At 33.4% G+C, this 20,705-nt stretch overlaps 3 protein-coding genes across 3 annotated transcripts; 2 read left to right on the forward strand and 1 right to left on the reverse strand.

The window, feature by feature from the left end:
- Nucleotides 1–733: 733 nt before the first annotated feature.
- LOC18036594 (nodulation protein H) lies at nt 734–4,657 on the reverse strand. Its single transcript, XM_006425795.2, has 6 exons — nt 4,067–4,657; nt 3,120–3,454; nt 2,782–3,040; nt 1,627–1,806; nt 1,381–1,536; nt 734–1,179 (listed from the first exon to the last, which is right to left on the reverse strand). The coding sequence occupies exons 1-6, from the start codon at nt 4,094–4,096 to the stop codon at nt 1,006–1,008; spliced, it is 1,134 nt and encodes a 377-aa protein (XP_006425858.1). The 5' UTR covers nt 4,097–4,657; the 3' UTR covers nt 734–1,005.
- Nucleotides 4,658–7,202: 2,545 nt separating this feature from the next.
- LOC18036602 (patatin-like protein 3) lies at nt 7,203–14,297 on the forward strand. Its single transcript, XM_024180835.1, has 8 exons — nt 7,203–7,228; nt 9,908–10,016; nt 10,119–10,300; nt 10,405–10,594; nt 10,681–10,842; nt 10,952–11,251; nt 13,842–14,023; nt 14,240–14,297. The coding sequence occupies exons 1-8, from the start codon at nt 7,203–7,205 to the stop codon at nt 14,295–14,297; spliced, it is 1,209 nt and encodes a 402-aa protein (XP_024036603.1).
- Nucleotides 14,298–17,620: 3,323 nt separating this feature from the next.
- On the forward strand, nt 17,621–20,650 carry LOC18036603 (patatin-like protein 3). Its single transcript, XM_024180804.1, has 7 exons — nt 17,621–17,755; nt 17,858–18,039; nt 18,143–18,332; nt 18,422–18,583; nt 18,694–18,993; nt 19,833–20,014; nt 20,251–20,650. The coding sequence occupies exons 1-7, from the start codon at nt 17,621–17,623 to the stop codon at nt 20,306–20,308; spliced, it is 1,209 nt and encodes a 402-aa protein (XP_024036572.1). The 3' UTR covers nt 20,309–20,650.
- The last annotated feature ends 55 nt before the right edge of the window (nt 20,651–20,705 follow it).

Genomic DNA, 20,705 nt, shown 5'->3' on the forward strand with positions numbered 1-20,705 from the left:
AATAACGTTTCATTTTATATTAAAATTAATAAAAAATTGTGATGTTCATAATTAAGAATATTAATAATTATTATAATTTTAAAAATATAATAAAATAAATGTTTATTCATTAAATATATTTTTTATTAGCTTAGTAATTAAAAACTATAATTCTTTAAATAAGGATAAATTGTAATTTGAAACTATTTACTCCCAATCTAAGACAAAGTAAACACATAAATTTGATTTTGATCTCCATTCCATGCTTCCATTCCAGTGTAAGTAAACAACCTACTCCCACTCCACACTCCCAATCTTAGGATTTCCACTCCTCAAGATTCTCACTCTAATCCAAAAAGTAAACGCTACCTAAGAGGTTATTGGAGGAGCGTGCATTTCTCTCACGACTCCATTATATTTATTGATATACCCTTTTTGTAGTTAGGTACAACCTCCCGTGGGGTGTACTCAGTAATACGGGGAGTGCAGCCGTCGGTTCTCCCGTCTCCGCTCCGAATGCCGATTGAAAGATCCTCGTTCTTCAGTGCAAGGTGAATAGGCGATGAAGAATGATTATTGATTTAAAAACTAGCCAAATAACGAAGATACCATTTTTATCCATTCATGCTGAGGCTGGAGCTAATTTTCAGTTAAAAAGAGTAATAAACGAAAAAAAAAAGTAAAATTGTTAAAGTCATAGAGTGTTATTAAATGACTTCATTCTCTTTCATTTACACCATATTACAAAATTGCCTATAAAAGACAAACGATGAAATGGAAGTTAAATGGAACAGCATTTGCAATTAGATTTGCGCTAAAATTTACATTGTAACTCTCTCCATCATTATCATGAACATGAAGGATAAATGTCGGGCTCAACGAGATATTGAGATAAGAAAGAGAGATACATGCGTGGAAGCACTAATGCAGCAAAAATTTTGAATGGGGGTGAGTATCCTGACTAGAAATAAAATCAGTTGAAGTTGGTAGTTTCACTGGTTACTTGGGTGGTTATCAAAGTGTCTGTCATCTTCTATAGTCAGCAAGGAGTAAACTTCCATATTCTGTTCCATTGAGAGTCTTCTTAACATCATTCCAGTTCTGTATGTGTTCTGATAATGTACCTCTGTGTATTTTAACCTGACGGCTTTTTAATTTCATCTGGGGCAGCCTCAGAAACTCAAGAACTTCTTTCAGTTTCTGCAATGAATGATGAGGGTCATGACCACCATACAGAGGTATGGATGGAAACTAATCAGTTGAGAAAAATTGCAAGATCAGCATCTACTCACAATCCATCTTCACAGTAGAGTATTTTAAGACAGACTTGTATGAAAATTATCAGCCCAAATTGGCTACCATTAAAGTGCATGTAAACTTCAAGAATTTCATAATCGTTACCTTGCGGTTTTTAACGAGATCCTCATAGTACAGAACAATGTGGCGGGTACTATTGAAATATTCGAAGGCCTTGGCAGCAGTCAACTCCATTTCCTTCAGCTCAGCTATCAACAATGTGGAATTGATGGCAGGCTTATACCTTGAGAGGGCTTCAGCCTGGAAGTTACTACCACAGCGTTCAAGATCGTGCAATGTAAATGTGTGTTGTGTGTGCGCGCAAAGCGACAGAGAAAGAGAGAGGGTAACCTCTTGGTGTGAATGCACATGGGACTTGTGAGTTCCATTCAACAGTTTAGCATAGCGATCATAGGAATTTGCAAGTACAGAAACCAACCGACGGAGCAGATTTCGTCGAAAGAGAAATATAACAGAAACACCCCTACGATTGAAGTATTCAACTATTTCTTTATGATACTGCATCAAGCCCTGTACACAGAGCATAACCAAAACTATAATGTTTCCGAGTAGTAACCTGTAAATCAAATAACAAATGGCAATCGCTAACATATATTTACACAAAAGCTGCTGATGTTCTGACAAATGCAAGAAAACAATATGTGCACAGAATTTTTCTTAATGCTGAATGCACAACCATTTCAAGGTGAAATAGACTAAAACACCGACCTTGTGTACCAAACAACTAAGTTATCAATTTATGAAGGATGACATAACATCAGTCTGCCTATGAAGCACTTTTTTAATACAAATGATTGTTTCCTCTCTATCACTTCAGTGGCCCAAAATTGGTATCAATCCTTAGTCATCCATCCAATACAGAAATAAAATATGCCCAACATCTAAAGCTCTGTACATGATGAATATATTTTACAGTTACGAGATATTCTATATTGTATTCCTACCTAATAGTCCACACGACCCAAATTGACGTGTTCTTATTACACGTGGTTTTGCAAACTTCATCCTACAACTTTTTACTTTCTAATTGACAACTCTTCAATTACCGCACTTATTCTTCTATGAGGAGGTTATAAAATTTTCTTCTAACATAACAAAACAAAATCATGAGGCGAACACAGATAACAAGACAAGTATCCCAAATCCCTAATAATAATAAGCTCATCTTGACAGAAATAAAATAGATGAAGATATGTTAGTTGAATTATGAATAAAATAGCTTCAATTATTGGGTAAATTTTCCAATCTGTGGTCATCCAATGAAGGGAGCAAACATGAATACATGATCCCAGTGATTCAGAACTGTAACAACAAATCAATTTGTTTGGGTCAACCATGATAAATAAATTCACATATGCTGACAGGTCAAGGGTAAGGTGGGCAGCAGTTGCCATAATTTCACATTCAATAATGATAATGGGTAACCAATAGGTATTTTAATAGCAACCAACAAGAGAAAACACAAATTTGACGAGAACGTTATACCTGATTGAGCATCCACTTAAAGCCAACTGCTGCAGAGCACTCATTCTTGGAAGCACTAGTAAACCAATCCAAGTTGTAAACTGTATCTAGAGTCTTTATAATTGAAGAAACATTTTGCCTACGATCCATAACAGAGAAAATCTCCCCATTTGAACTCACATTCATATGACTATTTAACAAGGTCTCAAACCATCCACTTCCTGATCTTTGCATTGAGATTATGGCAAAGTATTGTACAGGATTGTGTGCACATTCAGTTCTGTTAATAAAGCAAAGCAAAACATGATGAAATCAGGCTTATGAACCCAAATTTATGAAAATAAAAAATTCTTAGTTACCTGTTAAAAGTTTGGGGTTTTGGGTAATGCACAGGAGGAAACTCAAACTGCTTGGTGTCATTTTCGCCAGGAACTTCTATCTGGGTTAGGTGATACACAGGGGGAACTTCTAGCTGTTTGGTGTCGTTTTCGCCAGAAATTTCTATCTGTTTGATTCCGTACTCACTATAAGATCTTCCAAGGACTTGGAAGGGTTGAAACCTAATTCTACTGCCAATGCTCATTTGCTTTAAACGGATTGAACAGAAAAAAACGCCACAGACCACTGCAAATAGCAAAGCTATCAACCTTAACAATAAAGGGGATTTCTTTGAGGGCTTTATAATTAGGGTATCCTGTAAGACACAAAATAACCAAATATGTGAAATATTATTAACATATTCATGCGAAGCAGCTTCATGGGCAAAACATAAAAAATAAAAATAAAAAATTACAGAGATTTACACTATAATTTCATCTAAGCTATTTCAATTAAAGAGAACAAGGGAACAGAATGAGAGATTTTCATGTGACAAAATAATAATATTACGACATTAACAGAAAAGACGTACCAAAAGGGAAAAAAAAAATGGAACTTGTGAACAGCACAGTTGCACAAATGAGGGTAAAATAAAAGAAACCATAAACTGAAAAAAAAAAAAAAAAAACATGCGGGTATCATTTCCTTGGAGAGGCAGAGACACAAACAACCCACAAAATCCAATATCGATATCTAAATTAGAAAATAAATAAATAAATAAACTTCGTGGAGAAATCCCAGATCGGAGCAAGCAGAGAAGAGAAACACAAATGCCATGCCGACCAAACCAATCATTCACAAATACTAATCAACAATAATTTGTTCAGAAACTAGGGGAAAAATCACTTTGAAAAAAAAATCCAAAGACGACATGAACAGATAATAAAACTTTGAAAAGTTACCATCTTGCACAAGAACAAAAACGTACCTTGTTGGATAAATAAATGTACTCTGCCATGGCTATTTCCAGAAACTGAGAGGAACTCACAGACCCACCCAGCAAAACAAAAAATTAGAAAAATAAAATAAAGCCCTCTTGTTCTCTCATACTCAGCTCCACGAAGCAATTGAAGAAGAAGGAGAAGCAGCCAAAAAGATTATGGCATAATGTGTCTCAGCTCTGTTCTGTAGCTAATTGGCCTCGTGGAAAACAACGCCCTTATATATTGAATAAAAAACCCAAGACTAGTAGACTGCAAGAGAAGATCAGAAGAGAGAGCGTCCTCGTTCTTCTCTTGCAAATTATAAATATATGTATTTCTGATAATGGGTCTGTAGTTTTTCTAATTATCGATTTATTTAAGAAGTTTGGTGACTCAGAACAGAAATCAGAATCACTTGTTTTAGCCTTTTACATAAATAAAAACAGAGGCCCTGAATCCGGGGGATTAGTTTTGTTTTGCTAAAATCTCGGATTCTACTAAGATTAATTCTTAATCTTAAATGTTGTTACTTCTCCTGTGTCTTCTTCTCTCGGACCGCTACCCCCCAACACGACTTTGACTTTTGTTTTTCTTTCTTTCTTTCTGTTTTTCAAATATAGAATAATTTCTCGTCCTTGAAATTTGCTGATATAATTAAAAATCTCTCTCTGCTTATGTACAGTCATCTGAAAATAGGGATAAGTTATTTATTACAATGCAACGACTATTAGAGTACTTAATTAAACTAATGTGAAACTAATGTAAGATTTTTAATATCTTAGATGGGATCAAATTCTATCATTCACATTTTGGGATAATGTTCCATTCACTTTTTCTTGTGTTTTAAATGTGAACAACTTGAATCTTTAGACGTTATATATGTAGTGAGAAAATTTTATTTTCCATTGAAATTTTGTAGACTAGAATTATCTTAATTATCATATGAGTTTCTCTTTAAGTTTGGGTCGGTGATTTGTAATTAATAAATTAAAATATAAAAATGATCAAATTATAATAATATGCTAATACTAAAAATATACAAAACATCATCTATATAAGGGTGTAATTCAATTCGTAATGAAGATCTTCAGTTTGAAAAGAAATGCGAAACTGCCTTTACATTGATTTTTTGAACATTAAACTAAAATACAGGTAGATTATATTTGGGATTAAGATAGTGCTTATTAAATATTTTAATATTATAATTTTTAAGCTCCAATTACTCAATTTCAATTTCAATTTCAAGAGCATCCTAAATCAATGATGAAAACTTGTCAATTACGTGTTTAATAAAATAAAATAGCATCATACCTGTGGCATTAATGGGGCGGATGATTTTTTCTTCTTTTGCTTGGTTGGTTCGTCTTCGTCATTAAAAAGGACGTCCTTAATAAAATTAGTAAGCCTTTCCACGCATTTTTCCTTTCCCTTCGGTTGAATTGGGAGTGCCAACTTAAATTTTCACGAAAATTCTATTGCCCATAATCCAATAATGAAAGGTCTGAACAAGGCCACCGATTACCCTTGATTTTGTCGCCTTGCTTATTTGACAATTGACACGGCGAGCTTAAATTAAATTAATTCTTCTCAATAAAAAGTTAATTAATTAAATCGTGTGGCATTAAAAAGGATGCACAACTCGAGAAGATTCCAACCTTTTTTTTCTTAAAAAATGTTTTAGAACTCATCGATCATTAATTGACACGGTCAAAATTGGTCGTTGGGAAATACAATAGAATTTTATAAAAAATTGTTTGTATACAAAGTACTAAATAAATGCGGTAAAGCCATTAGCTTTAAACCAAGAATAAATATATAAATAAAAATGACTAATTTGATTCTTGCTGATTAATAATTAATCACCATCTATTTTTTAATTTTATTTTCTAGCTCCGTGTACAGAATGATATATTTTCTGAAGTCTTAATTAAATTACTCTCTGAGATTCTTGTAAGATCTGACCCATTAAATGTTCGTGGGTTGAAACAACTAGAGAATCATCAGCTACCATAATTTTTATGATTAATTTCGAGACGTCTAAGAAAAATTAAATGATAAAAAAGCATGCACATACATACATTCAGAGGTGCAAAGCAAAAGAAAAAGCAAAAGCAAATGTGAATGATGATAGATAATGATGAGTGAGTGGGGAGGGCAACGTTATTATTGCGAGTAATCCATCCATTTCGGAGTCGCATTCACAGTTCATGGATTTTAAACGTTGCGACGTTTTCTTCAAGTTCAAGTTTCGAAAACATTTAAATAAATAAAAAAACAAAGAATTGAATGAAATCAATGATGTTATTTTACAAGTCCGGCAACGTGAACCCCACGCTACCATTTGCGATCCTCCTGTTTGTATCAACTACGCTGTCTCTCTGCATCAACATTCAACAACCTCTAATTTTTATTTATTTATTAATTTGATTATTATTATTATGCTGCAATTTTTCCAACTTTGGACCAAATCTTAATGGGCCTCAATAAGTCTTCACGGGCTGGGCTTCATTTTGAAACGAGGCCGGTAAATTGGGAGAGCTTTTACCTTCTGAGGGCTTTATTGTACGTATATACGGAATAAAGTAAAAATGGAGAGGGGAGATTGAGTTACTGGCTCACTGCTAAGTGTAAGAAAAAAGGAAATAAAATTGTCAAAATTAATGACGAAGGTAAGTGTCAGTACGTCACCATTAACTCCATTTTGAGGACTAATCTACCTTTCAGTATTCAACCAAAAATTTTTATGTCTTATTTTCTTAACATCCAATTTTCACCTCAATCGTTAACTGATGAATTTTACATTTGAACAACTACCTTTTTATGTTTTTCTTTTTCCTTTCTTGTAAATTAACATGCCTGAGCAAAGTCCTTGGATATGTTCAGAATTATATTTTTAATTCATTTGTCACTTTGATCGGAGAGGAATACGTTATATTGCCAATAATTGGAAAAATTAAAAATAAAAAAATCATTAGTGCTGGCATGACAATTCTGACATTGTCAAAATGGAAGACATGGTTAGCTGATATATAATTCCTAGTGGCACAATTGAAGATTGATATAAAAACTAAAATTTAATTAAGGTATTATAAATGAGTGGTTTCTCAATAGGATTTAATCCATTTGGTGAGTCAAGGGCGAATGACAAGGAAGGGGAATATAGATATTTTTAATTTAGTTATGAATTCTTTCCGTTTTATTTTATACATGTATATTATTATGTCACCATTTCGTGTTCATCACTTCCCAATCTCCTCCCTAGCTAATCCAGTATCAGACAGAGAGAAGATTACATCATGTGCGATCAATTTCCTTCTGAGCAAAAGTTTTGTTTGTAATCTCCTCCCGTTTGTGGATGCATTCTATATTGATGAGACCTTTGAGTTTACACAATTCTATCAGGAAATAAAATTTCCGAATTTTAATAACTTTCTTAAACATTTAAAGAGGAAAGATAGGTCAGAGCTGACCATTTACAAGTAAGGTACGTAAATAAAGTTTATATATAGGTAAACAATATCATTTGAAAAGTTAAGGCAAATTAAGAAGAGGAAAGTGCCACCTAAGTTGATGTAATAGGCTCTGTTAGGTTTGATTCTCACTTAACAATGAACTAATTAATTACAGTGATGCTAAACCAATGTTGGATATTAATTATTCCTCATGCACACGCATGTTGTGGTTCGGTGACGGGGAAATGCAACACAAGAGATGTGACGCATTATCGAACTTTACAGGTTTCTATGATCTCATTATCTACTCATTATCTGATTTGCTCCCAACACTTTTGCTTGTTAAACTTGCTCAGAGATACATATATGCTTTAATAAATACAACTGATCACGTCATCATTCATGTTCATTGAGCTAATATGTCCACTCCAGCACACGTATATACATATATAGTTATGCAGATCATATAATTGAATTATATATCTGGCACCCTGTTTTCCTTTAATGCGTGTGCATACTAAAAAAATAGAAACACACATTAAAAAGAATCGAATCATTGCACTTTTCATGATGATACTCGAAATAGAGAATCATTAGAATTCATCTATAACTACATATAAATATATAGCAGCATGTAATAGTTTTTTTTTCTGTTAAAAATAATCTTGGATGAAAACCATCATTTAAATTTCAGAAATATTTATGTTTTATCATCAAAAATCAATAATCGAATATACAAAAGCATACTTGAATCTATAACGATCAATTAATCACTAGAGCAGTGTGTGGCTTGCTTTCTAAATCAACATGTTTTCCTATAAAATTCTTTAATTTTTCTTTGCACTCTATCTGATGATAAGATGTCATAAAATAATAGAATAAAAACATGTGATTTGGGATTCATAATCATTTATATAGATAACTTTCTTGTTATCTTTTTTTATTTCTATTTTTAGTCTTTCATGAATATAGAAATTACCCTTAGGCTATGTTTGGGAGCGAGGATTAAGTGTAGGATTGGATTAATTATTGAGACAAAATATTAATACCATGTTTGGCATGCTCACTTGGATTGGATTAATGGACTAAATTCAAAATTTAACCCTAAATTAATGGGATTGCTAATCCTAACTTTCATGTGGGTTTAGTTGGGACTAGATAATGTCAAGAAAAATATTTGTCCATTTATAATATCTTCCATAATTTATTACACCATTTTATTTATAACTTAAAAATTATTTACTTATTTATTTATTATTTTTAATTAAGTAATTTATTTTTTATTCATGATTTACTTAAAAGTTATTAATTAATTTATTTATTTTATTTAATGAAATGATATATCTCATTTGAAATAGCCTATAATTTAAATAATATATACTTCTTTATTTGTGTGTGTGTGTGTGTATTTCTTATTAGTTTTATTTTGAATTAATTATAATATTTCTTGTTAAATATCTATAAATAGTTGATATTTAAATTCAAATATTAATGTAAATACTATTTAATTTCATGTAAATTTAATTTAGTATAATCCATCCGATACAATACCAAACATAAGTTGGCACTATATATAATCCAACTTAATCTAATCTATTCTAATTTAGTCCAATTATAATAGTTAGTCCAATCCAATCATGCGTGCCAAACATAGCTTTAGGTCTTTAAACATTAAAGACTCACACATACATTAAAACTTAAATTACTGAAAATATTAATAGATTATTTTTAATTAGGTTTAACCTGATATGACATCTTGCACTGTTGCACATATAATTATTCACATATGACCTCAATATTGGATTGAGAATCTAATAACATTTTTCATCCTAAGCTTGCACCGGTAACTTTTTCTTTATAATTCCCATATTGAAGTATATACTTTTACCATATCATCAAGCACTGACGATGAAAAATAGGGACTTCTTACGAAAAACTTCGAATGATCAAGTTTTGTTCTACAAGAAACATCATATACATATATGTCGCTTAATTTCGACTAAAGCTTGATCAATTTTGATAAGTTTGAAGTTCTTACGTTTTGTTTCTGACTTTCCGAATTAACAACTGGCTCAGTCGACGAGATAGTGTGGGTGAACAAGAAATGTACGTTTTGAAGAATTTGCAATATGCAATTTGGTCCCACACCTTAGAAATTCTTTACTAATTTAAAACAAACAAGACTTTGATCCAACGTGCAAAGCTCTCTCTCTCTCTCTCTCTCTCTACATGTGTGTCTATATATATATATATAATAAGCGACAACATTCTATAGATAACATCTTATTGTATTTTGTTAATTTTCTAAGCTAGTTTTTTGGTATATATTAATACTTTGTATATCTTCTTGCACCAATATTTCATCCAAATGGAGAACAGAACATTTCCTACTAATCGACCTCCAACACATGCAAATCTAATTACAATTCTTAGTATTGATGGTGGAGGAATTCGAGGAATCATTCCAGGTGTCATTCTTGCTTACCTTGAATCTCAACTTCAGGTAACATTAATTCATTAATTCCAAAGAAATTATTTTCGTTAATGGTCACACCAAGATATGCACAATGCATGGTTCTAACAGTAGTACTACAACTATATATAGGAACTTGACGGTCAGGATGCAAGACTTGCCGATTACTTTGATGTGATCGCAGGAACAAGTACAGGTGGTCTTATAACAGCTATGCTAACAGCACCAAAAGAGCAAAATCGTCCCATGTCCGCTGCCAAGGATATAGTGCCATTCTACATTAGGCACGGTCCCCAAATTTTCCCACAATTAAGGTGACAATATATGCTTGAAAATTAATTAGTCAATCAAAAGTTGGCATCCATTTATGCATGCATAATTTTGATTTTTTTCCCCCCTAATTATAAAATATACACAGGGGTATGCTAGCTAATTCGGTTGTAAATCGAGTGAGAGCTCTAATGGGAAGCAAATATGACGGGAAGTACCTTCACAAGGTGATAAAGGAGAACTTAAAGGACACAAAGTTACATCAAACCTTGACAAACGTTGTCATTCCAACTTTCGACATCAAGAAACTTCAACCTACTATCTTCTCCTCATTTCAGGTTATTTTGCCAGCATGGATATAATTTAGCTCCAGACATAGTAATTCGGGAATCAATTAATTCATGAATTTGTCATGTACATTCAGGTAGCAGCAAGTCCTGACTTGGATGCTCAATTAGCAGACATAGCCATTGGTACCTCCGCAGCGCCAACTTACTTTCCTGCCTACTATTTTGAGAACCCAGATGACCATGGAACTTTGAAAGAGTTCAATCTCATTGATGGCGGTGTGGCTGCAAACAATCCGGTGACTTTTCTTTTTGTTTTAACAGAAAAATCTCTATCAGTTAAGTAATTGAGAGCATATTGGACTAATTAACAATCTGTGCGCGTGAACTGTGTGTGATATGATGAAGACTTTGGTAGCCATTTGCGAGGTGACCAAGCATATACTGAAGAATCCAGATTTCTGCCAAATCAATCCCTTGGACTATACTCGTTTCCTTGTGATCTCCCTAGGGACTGGCTCAAAAAGGAGTGAACACAAATACAACGCAAAAATGGCTTCCAGATGGGGAGTGATAAATTGGTTGTATGACAATGGGGATACACCGTTACTAGATTGTTATGGTCAAGCAATTGGAGATATGGTTGATTATCACATCTCTGTGGTTTTTCACGCCCTTCAGTCGGAGGATAATTATCTCAGGATTGATGTAAGCTCTTTTCCATTATTCTCCCTCTTGTCCTTTTCTTAGTGATGGGTTGAATCTATCTTTGAGGAGATAACTAATCTCGAATCCGTTGAGAATAATTTTTAAATAAACCTGCGTAACTCTCAACTTACCAAAATAAGTTTTTAAAATAAGTTAAATCCATGAAATTTTACATCTATCCAAGGCGGAACTATAATTATCTAGGTCAGAATAAATTTCAGCAAAGATAAGGGCCTTCTATGAAATATACTCCTTCTCTATATGAAATTCATGTTTTGGCCCCTAAGGCTTACATTTTTTTGTTTTTTTGCCTCTTTAAGTTTGTTTTTCCTCCGTTATGCATGGCTTCCTTTAAGACAAGATTACTGTCTTATTCTAATTAGAGTTTAGTGAGTATCGGACAGGTTTCAAAGTCTATATTTAACTATTTAAGTTGTAAGTCTAAAAAAAGAAAAAGAAAAAGTAAACAAATAAGAACCAAAGAAGAAAAATAAAAAATTAAACAGATAAACACCCCCTCATACCATAATTAGGGTTGTGGGAGAAACTATGTGTTTTGTGGATCTGCGTGCTCCATGGTTAGAACCTCTAAGGGGTCCCAACGGTTTAGACTTGAGTAGGTTGAAAAAGGACATACAACCTTGGCAAGAACGACGTTTTGTGGAATATATGACTCATGCTCCTTTAGGTTCTTTAAATTATGTGAGTGGTGTAGCTACCGAGATCAATGCAATTAATTATCTCTCTTCGAGAACTTGGTTAGCTGCTTCTCATTTTGTTTTAGGCTTCTTCTTCTTCGTAGATCACTTACGTCCAACCCAATACCTAATTGATTTGATCAATCCTAGGACAAATTAATAGTGGAAAAAAACCTAGCAATTATGACAACACAAACACAAACACAAAAGTTCTAAAAAATGAAAAAAGAAAAAAACCCTTTTTGAGTTGTTCGCTAGAGTGAAGTTAGAACTATTTAGTTACGATTGTTACAAGGTTCTAGTTTATCAAATAAGAAACTATGAAAGTTAAGTTAAATAAAATTGAAACCTTAAATAATTAAATAAAACAACAAAAGAAGAGGTCGAATCTTTAAATCTCCCTTTCAATTTTTTTTTTTGCTTTTAGTAAGTATTCAAATTTCAAATTGATGAATAAAAATCCATTGAAATAAACTTTTCAATCTCGACGATTGACTAATAATAGGTTATTATGATTTCAAGCAAGCCGCTATGGTGAAATCGGTTGACATGCTGCTCTTAGGAAGCAGTGCTAGTGCATCTCAGTTCGAGTGCGAGTGGCGGCATAGCATCTGTAAAAAGTGGGCGTTCGAATTAGGTTGTTTCGAGCCGAACCGAACCCAAAATTTATTTCAAGTTTGGTTCGGTTTTGGTTGAAGTTTACAACCTGTTTGGGTTGAAAATTCCTTCAAACCCGATCGGGTTGTATTTCGATTCCAGTTCTACCCGAACCGAATAGTCAACTGATCAGATTAACTAAAAAAAAAAAAACTTAAAAACATATTCCTAACTCTAACACATCACAACTCCCAATTCCTAAACATACAATTCTCAACCGCCACACTCCTCCACTTCTTCTTCTTTTACCTTTTTCTTCTCCTTCTTATTTTTCCTCTTTCTTCTCCTTCTCCTCTTTTTCTTCCGCCACTTCCAAAGATTATCTTCTTATTTTCTTTTTCTGTTTTTTTTTTTTACTTTATCTTCTCTTTTTCTTCGTCTTGTTTCCTTCTGCCGCTGCCGAACAACTTCTTCTTCTTCTTCAAGTCTCCTTCCTTTCTTTTTCTTCTTCTTCTTTCCTTCGCTGCTGCCAAACATCTTCTTCTTCTTCTTTTCTTCCTTCACCACCAAATGCTTCTTCTTTTTCTAATCTCCCATTAATTAATCTTTTAGTAATTTATTGTTTTAATTGTTAGTTAATTTCTTAATTTTCTTTTGTTAATTGTTGTTAATTTTTTTGTTAATTGTTAAATATATAATAATTTATGTTAATTAGTTAATTTGTGAATAAAATTATGAAAATTTTGTTTGATATTTAGTTAATTATTCTTTTTTGGGTGTAAATAAAATTAAGATTTTTAATATAAATGAACCCGAATTTATAACCCGAACCAAACCAAACTGAATTAAATTTGGTTCGGGTTTATAGTTTCAACCTGATTGGGTTGAGTTTCCCAAACCAAACAGTTTGAAATCCAAACCGAAACCCAAACAACCCGAATCGAAATACGATTTGCCCACCCCTAAACATAATCATAAGTCACAACCTCTAATTAATTTATGAAGAAGATAAAAATTTTAGTGAGACAAAACTGGCACTGACATTAGAACTAAAGTAGAATGGCTCAGCTTAAGTTTTGGAATAACATTTAAGTCATTTCCATTTGGTCGTTTCTCATTCTTTCTGAACAATCTAGATTAATAAGTTTTAAGAATTATCAGTCAGCTGAAGAAATAGAATAGATAATCTTTCCGATCCGGTTCCACCAGCATGCCTGTTTATTATATATAATAGTATATAATTATATATTATATCAGTATGTTTTTCTGGCAAGTTAATGAAATGAATAAAGCAGGATGACACGCTACAAGGAGACCTGTCTTCGATTGATCTAACTACACCGGAGAATTCAGAAAACCTTGTTAGAGCTGGCGAGGCCTTGTTGAAAAAACCAGTTTCCCGCATAAATTTGGACACGGGTTTGTATGAACCTATTGAAAATGGAAGTGCTGGCACCAACGAAGAAGCACTCAAACGGTAACTTCATCATTATTTTATATGAATGCTATCTTTTTAAATATTCTTTACATAATTCTGAATATTCAACCGAGTGTAGACATAATAAGAGCAGTCTCATCTCATCAATTTTTTTTCCTTCCTAAACTGCAAATGAAATTTATGAAAATATTCTCCATTTAGTGCGGCGATGAGTTAATTCATTACTCAATCATAATTTCTGTTCGATGTATGCAGATTCGCAAAAATGCTGTCCGATGAAAGGAAGCTCCGTGAATCAAAGTCTTCGCGGTGAAAGAAGTAAAATAGGACCGGAATGTAAAATCAATTTGTCAATTTCTATGTGCCATAAACATCATTTGTTACACTGGTTTGTCTGGAATAATTAGTGATAAAAGTTGCATGACTCTTTGCTAGTTGCAACTGCAGGACCAACTTTCTTTTTCTAGATTTTCTCTGAGCTGTAACATCACCATCTTCTGATTTACAAACTTTAATCTGCATATAATTGTTGGTGTCCTAGACCTAGAGTAACCTACTTCTTGAATGGTTGCGCACATCAGAATTAAGAAGTCTGGCCAGGATGGTAGAAACGCAGCAATAACATTGTTGGCAGCATACATAATCACCACTTACTTGAGCTAGAAATGGAAAAATTGTACTCTGATTAATCATGTGGACCTGTCTTCAAAGTATGAGCATGAATATATTCAAATAAGCTTTTACCTTCTGAGGGCTTTATTGCACGCATATATTGTATAAAGTAAAAATGGAGGGGAGATTGAGTTACTGGTAAGTGCAAGAAAAAAGGAAATAAAAATGTCAGTACGTCACCATGAACTCCATTTTGAGGACTAATATACCTTTCAGTATTCAGCCAAAAATTTGTACATCATATTTTCTTGACATCCAATTTTCACCTCAATTGTTAACTGATGAATTTTACATTTGAACAACCAGAGAAACTGTTTCCCTTTTATGTTTTCTTTTTCCTTCCTTGTAAGTTAACATGCCTGAGCAAAGTCCTTGGATATGTTCAAGAATTAGATTTTTAATTCATTTGTTACTTCGATCAGAGAGGAATACGTTATCTTGCCAATAATTGGAAATTTTTTTTAAAAATCATTAGTGCTGGCACGACAGTTCTGACATTGATCAAAATGGACGACATGGTTAGCTGATACAATTCCTTGTGGACAATTGAAGATTGATATAAAAACTAAAATTTAATTAAGGTATTATAAATGAATGGTCAGTCAATCGGATTTAATTCATTTTGATAAGTCAAAATTGAATGACAAGAAAGGGGAATGCATATATATATTTTTAATTTAGTTATGAATTCTCTCCATTTTATTTTATACAAGTATATAATTATGTCACCATTTCGTGTTGATCGCTTCCAAATCTCCTCCCTACCTAATCCAAACTTGAGCATCAGACAGAGAGAAGATTGCCCAGTTGTGTGTGTGTGTGTGTATTATAATCATGTGCCATCAATTCCCTTTTGAGCGAAAGTTTAGTTTGTAATCTCCTTCGGCTTGTGTATGCATTCTATATTGATGAGACCTTTTAAGTATACCAGTTCTATCAGGAAATAAATTTGACTTTTAGAGAGGAAAGTTAGCTCAGAGCTGACAATTTACATTTGAAAAATTACGCAAATTAAGAAAACGAAAGTGCCGCCTAAGTTGATTTATTAGGCTTTGTTACGTTTGATTTTCACTTAACAATGAACTAAGTACAGCGAAGCTGCTTCTGATCAGTAGTTAGAAATGATCACAAGTTTAAGATTTCCCACGTGGCCGAATGGAATTGGTTGATTAATGAGGGCAGCTCCACGACTATTGAAATTAGCTAGCAGCTAGCAGATCTCATCTGAGAGGATGACATAAGAATAATGGAAAGCGTGCTAGAGGTGTGCACGTGTATATATATAATTCAAAGATTTTGTTGTTTTTGATTTAGACAAGGAGTTAATTAGTTTTAACACATTTCACGAATTAATAAACAGTACTAGTTTGGACTTTGAGGAATATAACCAAAGTTGAATATCAAATTTTGATTACTCCTCATGCGCACGCATGGCGTGGTTCAGTGATGGGGAAATGCAACACAAGAGATGTGACACATAATCGAACTTTACAGGTTTCTATGATCTCATCATACACTAATTATCTAATTTGTTCTCAACACTTTTGCTTGTTAAACTTGCCAAGAGATATATATGCTTTAATAGATACAGCTGGTCGTGCCATGATTCATGTTCATTGAGCTAATATGTCCACTCCAGCACACGTATATACATATATAGTTATCAGATCATAAAATTGAATTATATATCTGGTACCCTTTTGTACTTTGATGCATGTGCATACTGAAAAATAGAGTACACATTAAAAAGAATCGAATCATCGCACTCTACTTGATGACACTTAAAATAGAGAATAATTAGGATTCATCCATGACCATATATAACTATATGGCAACGTGTAAAATATAATTAATAGTTCTTTTAAAAATAATTTTCAGTGAAAACTATTGCTTAAGTTTTAGGAACATTTATATTTTATCACCAAAAATTAATAATCAAATATGCACAAAAATGTATTTGAATCTGTAACAACCAATTACTCTCTAGAGCTGTATGACTTGCCTTCCAGATCAATATGTTTCTTGGAGAATTCTTTAACTTTCTTTTTACACTGTCTTTGATGGTGAGATGTCATAAAAGAATAGAATATAAATGTGTGATATGGGGTTCATAATCACTTGTATGGATATCTTCCTTGTTATCTTTTTTTACTTCTATTTTTAGTCTTTCATGAATATAGAAATTATCCATAAATCTTTACACATTAAAAACTCACACCCTATTAAATACATTAAAACTCAAATTACTGAAAACCTTAATAAATCACTTTTAATTAGGTTTAATCTTATATGACATTTCGCATCACATAATTATTCATACATAAACCCAACGTTAGATTAAGGATCCAACATTTTCATTCTAAGCTTGCAAAAATATTTTTTTTTTCTTTCTAATTCTTATATTCAAATATATACTTTGACCATATCATCAAGCACGGACGATGAAAAAATAAGAACTTCTTACGAGAAATTTCGGATGATCAAGTTTTCTTCTAAGAGAAACATCATATACATATATACAGTATTGCTTAATTTCAACTAAAGCTTGATTAATTTTGATAAGTTTTAAGTTCTTAGGTTGCTGTTTCTGACTTTCCGAAATAACAACTGGCTTAGTTGATGAGATAGTGTGGATGAACAAGAAAACGTTTTGAAGGATTTACAATTTGCAATTTGGTCCCACACCTTAAAAAGTCATTACTACTTTAAAGCAAACAAGACTTCGATCCAACGTCCAAAGCTAACCCCCACAACGCCCGCCCGCCCACCCCACCCCCCCCCCCCCCCCCCGGCCCCGTGCGTGCGTGTGTATATATAGATATATGCTCATTACAGCATTGATCAACGGTATAAGCGACAATATTCTATAGATATCATCTCATTGTATTTTGTTAATTTTCTAAGCTAGCTTATTTTGTACTTATTAATATTTTGTACAACTTCTTGCACCAATAGTTGATCCAAATGGAGAACAGAGCATTTCCTGCTAATCAACCTCCAACATATGCAAATCTAATTACAATTCTTAGTATTGATGGTGGAGGAATTCGAGGAATCATTCCAGGTGTCATTCTTGCTTGCCTTGAATCTCAACTTCAGGTAACAATAATTAATTAATTCCGAAGAAAATATTTTCGTTAATGTTCACACCAAGATATGCATAATGCATGGTTCTAACAGTAGTACTACAACTATATATAGGAACTTGACGGTCAGGATGCAAGACTTGCCGATTACTTTGATGTGATCGCAGGAACAAGTACAGGTGGTCTTATAACAGCTATGTTAACAGCACCAAGTGAGCAAAATCGTCCCATGTACGCTGCCAAGGATATAGTACCATTCTACATTAGGCACGGTCCCAAAATTTTCCCACAATTAAGGTAACAATGCTTGAGAATTAATTAGTCAATAAGCAAAAGCTGGCTTCCATATATGCATGCATAATTTTGATTTTTTTCCCTCCTAATTATAAAATATACACAGGGGTATACTAGCTAATTCGGTTGTAAATCTAGTGAGAGCTCTAATGGGAACCAAATATGACGGGAAGTACCTTCACAAGGTGATAAAGGAGAATTTAAAGGACACAAAGTTGCATCAAACCTTGACAAACGTTGCTATTCCAACTTTTGACATCAAGAAACTTCAACCTACTATCTTCTCCTCATTTCAGGTTATTTAATTTGCTAGCATGGATACAATTTAGCTCCAGACAAAGTAATTCGGGATTAATTAATTCATGAATTTGTCATGTACATTCAGGTAGCAGCAAGTCCTGATTTGGATGCTCAATTAGCAGACATAGCCATTGGCACCTCCGCAGCGCCAACTTACTTTCCTGCCCACTATTTTAAGAACCCAGATGAACATGGAACTTTGAAAGAGTTCAATCTCATTGACGGTGGTGTGGCTGCAAACAATCCGGTATCTTTTCTTTCTGGTTTTAAAAGAAAAATCACGACCAGTGAAGTAATTGAGAGCATATTAAACTGATTAACAATCTGTGCGCGTGAACTCTGTGTGATATGATGCAGACTTTGGTAGCCATTTCCGAGATGACCAAGCATATACTGAAGAACCCAGATTTCTGTCCAATCAATCCCTTGGATTATACTCGTTTCCTTGTGATCTCCATAGGGACTGGCTCAAAAAAGAGCGAACACAAATACAACGCAAAAATGGCTTCCAAATGGGGAATTATAAGTTGGCTGTATGACAATGGAGATACACCGTTACTGGATTGTTATGGTCGAGCAATTGGAGATATGGTTGATTATCACATCTCTGTGGTTTTTCAAGCCCTTCAATCGGAGGATAATTATCTCAGGATTGAGGTGAGCTCTTTTCCATTATTCTTCCTCTTGTCCTTTTCTCTGTGATGGCCGGGTTGAATCTATCTTTAAGGAGATAATTAATCTCGAATCTGTTAAAGAATAGTTTTTAAATAAATTTGTGTAACTCTCAACTTATAAAAATAGTTTTTGAATATAAGTTAATCCATGAACTCCCCCCCGAACTATAATTACCGAGGTCAGAACAAATTTCAGAAAAGATAATAGACTTCCATGAAATATACTCCTTTTCTAGATGAAATTCATGTTTTGGCCCCGCAGGCAGGCGGGCAGGCTAACGTTTTTTGGTTTTTTGCATCCTTAAGTTTGTTTTTCCTCCGTTATGCATGGCTTCCTTCAAGTTTTAAGACAAGATTACTGTCTTATTCTAAGTGGAGTTTAGTGAATATGGGACAGGTTTCCAAGTCTATATTTAGCTATTTAAGATGTAAGTCTGAAAAAGGAAAAAGAAAAAACAAACAAATAAAAACCCTCATATACCACAATCATAATTCACAACCTCTAATTAATTTTTTAATTAGAGGTTTGGAATAAAAAAATTTTAACGAGACAAAAACTAGCAGTGACATCAGAACTAAAGTAGAATGGCTCAGCTTAAGCTTTGGAATAAAATTTAAGTCGTCCCCACTTGGTCATCTCTCCTTCTCTGTGAACAATTTAGATTAATAAATTTCAAGAATTATCAGTCAGCTGAAGAAATAGAATAGATAATCTCTCCGATGCAATTCCACCAACATACCTATTTGTTATATATAATAGTATATAATATTATATTATATTAGTACTGTTTTTCTTGCAAGTTAATGCAATGAATAAACCAGGATGACACGCTACAAGGAGACGTGACTTCGATTGATCTAACTACAAAGGAGAATTTTGAAAACCTTGTTAGAGCTGGCGAGACATTGTTGAAAAAACCAGTTTCCCGCATAAATTTGGACGCGGGTTTGTATGAACCTATTGAAAATGGGAGTGCTGGCACCAACGAAGAAGCACTCAAACGGTACCTTCATCATTATTTTATATGAATGCTATCGTTTTAATATTCTTTACATAATTTTGAATATTCAACCCAGTGTCGACATAATAAGAGCAGTCTCATCTCATCCAATATATACATATATATATATATATTCCGCTCTCCCTAAACCGCAAATGAAATTTATGAAAATAGTCTCCATTTAGTAGGGCCATGAGTTAATTCATTACTTAATCGTAATTTCTGTTCAATGTATGCAGATTCGCGAAAATGCTCTCCGATGAAAGGAAGCTCCGTGAATCAAAGTCTCCGCACTGAAAGAAGTAAAATCAGAACCGGAGTGTAAAATCAATTTGTCAATTTCCATGTGCCATAAACATCATTTGTAACGTTGGTTTGTCCGAAATAATTAGCAATAAAAGATGCCCGATTCTTTGCAAGTTGCCACTGCAAGACCAACTTTCTTTTTCTAGATTTTCTCTGAGCCGTAACATCACCATCTTCTGATTTACAAACTTTATTCTGCAAATAATTGGTGATGTCCTAGACCTAGAATAATCTACCTCTTGAATGGTTGCGCACACCAGAATTAAAAAGTCTGATTGCAAACAATCATGGCCAGGATGGTAGAAACGCAGCAATAACATTGTCGGCAGTACAAATCATCATCACCACTTGCTTGAGCTGGAAATGGAAAAATTGTACTCCGATTAAT

Source organism: Citrus clementina, unplaced genomic scaffold (assembly GCF_000493195.1).
Source record: "Citrus clementina cultivar Clemenules unplaced genomic scaffold, Citrus_clementina_v1.0 scaffold_7, whole genome shotgun sequence".
NCBI classification, from domain to species: Eukaryota; Viridiplantae; Streptophyta; class Magnoliopsida; order Sapindales; family Rutaceae; genus Citrus; species Citrus x clementina.

What these genes read in the sequence shown, in the direction of transcription:
- LOC18036594 (XM_006425795.2), bottom strand. Translation starts at nt 4,096, where the DNA reads ATGGCAGAGTACATTTATTTATCCAACAAG. An exon ending in TTAAGTGGATGCTCAATCAG is followed by an intron (nt 1,807 to 2,781) that starts GTATAACGTTCT and finishes CTCTGTGTACAG; the next exon opens with GGCTTGATGCAGTATCATAA. An exon ending in ATGTGCATTCACACCAAGAG is followed by an intron (nt 1,537 to 1,626) that starts GTTACCCTCTCT and finishes AGTAACTTCCAG; the next exon opens with GCTGAAGCCCTCTCAAGGTA.
- LOC18036602 (XM_024180835.1), top strand. Translation starts at nt 7,203, where the DNA reads ATGACAAGGAAGGGGAATATAGATAT. An exon ending in ACCTTGAATCTCAACTTCAG is followed by an intron (nt 10,017 to 10,118) that starts GTAACATTAATT and finishes AACTATATATAG; the next exon opens with GAACTTGACGGTCAGGATGC. An exon ending in CTATCTTCTCCTCATTTCAG is followed by an intron (nt 10,595 to 10,680) that starts GTTATTTTGCCA and finishes ATGTACATTCAG; the next exon opens with GTAGCAGCAAGTCCTGACTT.
- LOC18036603 (XM_024180804.1), top strand. Translation starts at nt 17,621, where the DNA reads ATGGAGAACAGAGCATTTCCTGCTAATCAACCTCCAACATATGCAAAT. An exon ending in GCCTTGAATCTCAACTTCAG is followed by an intron (nt 17,756 to 17,857) that starts GTAACAATAATT and finishes AACTATATATAG; the next exon opens with GAACTTGACGGTCAGGATGC. An exon ending in GTGTGGCTGCAAACAATCCG is followed by an intron (nt 18,584 to 18,693) that starts GTATCTTTTCTT and finishes GATATGATGCAG; the next exon opens with ACTTTGGTAGCCATTTCCGA.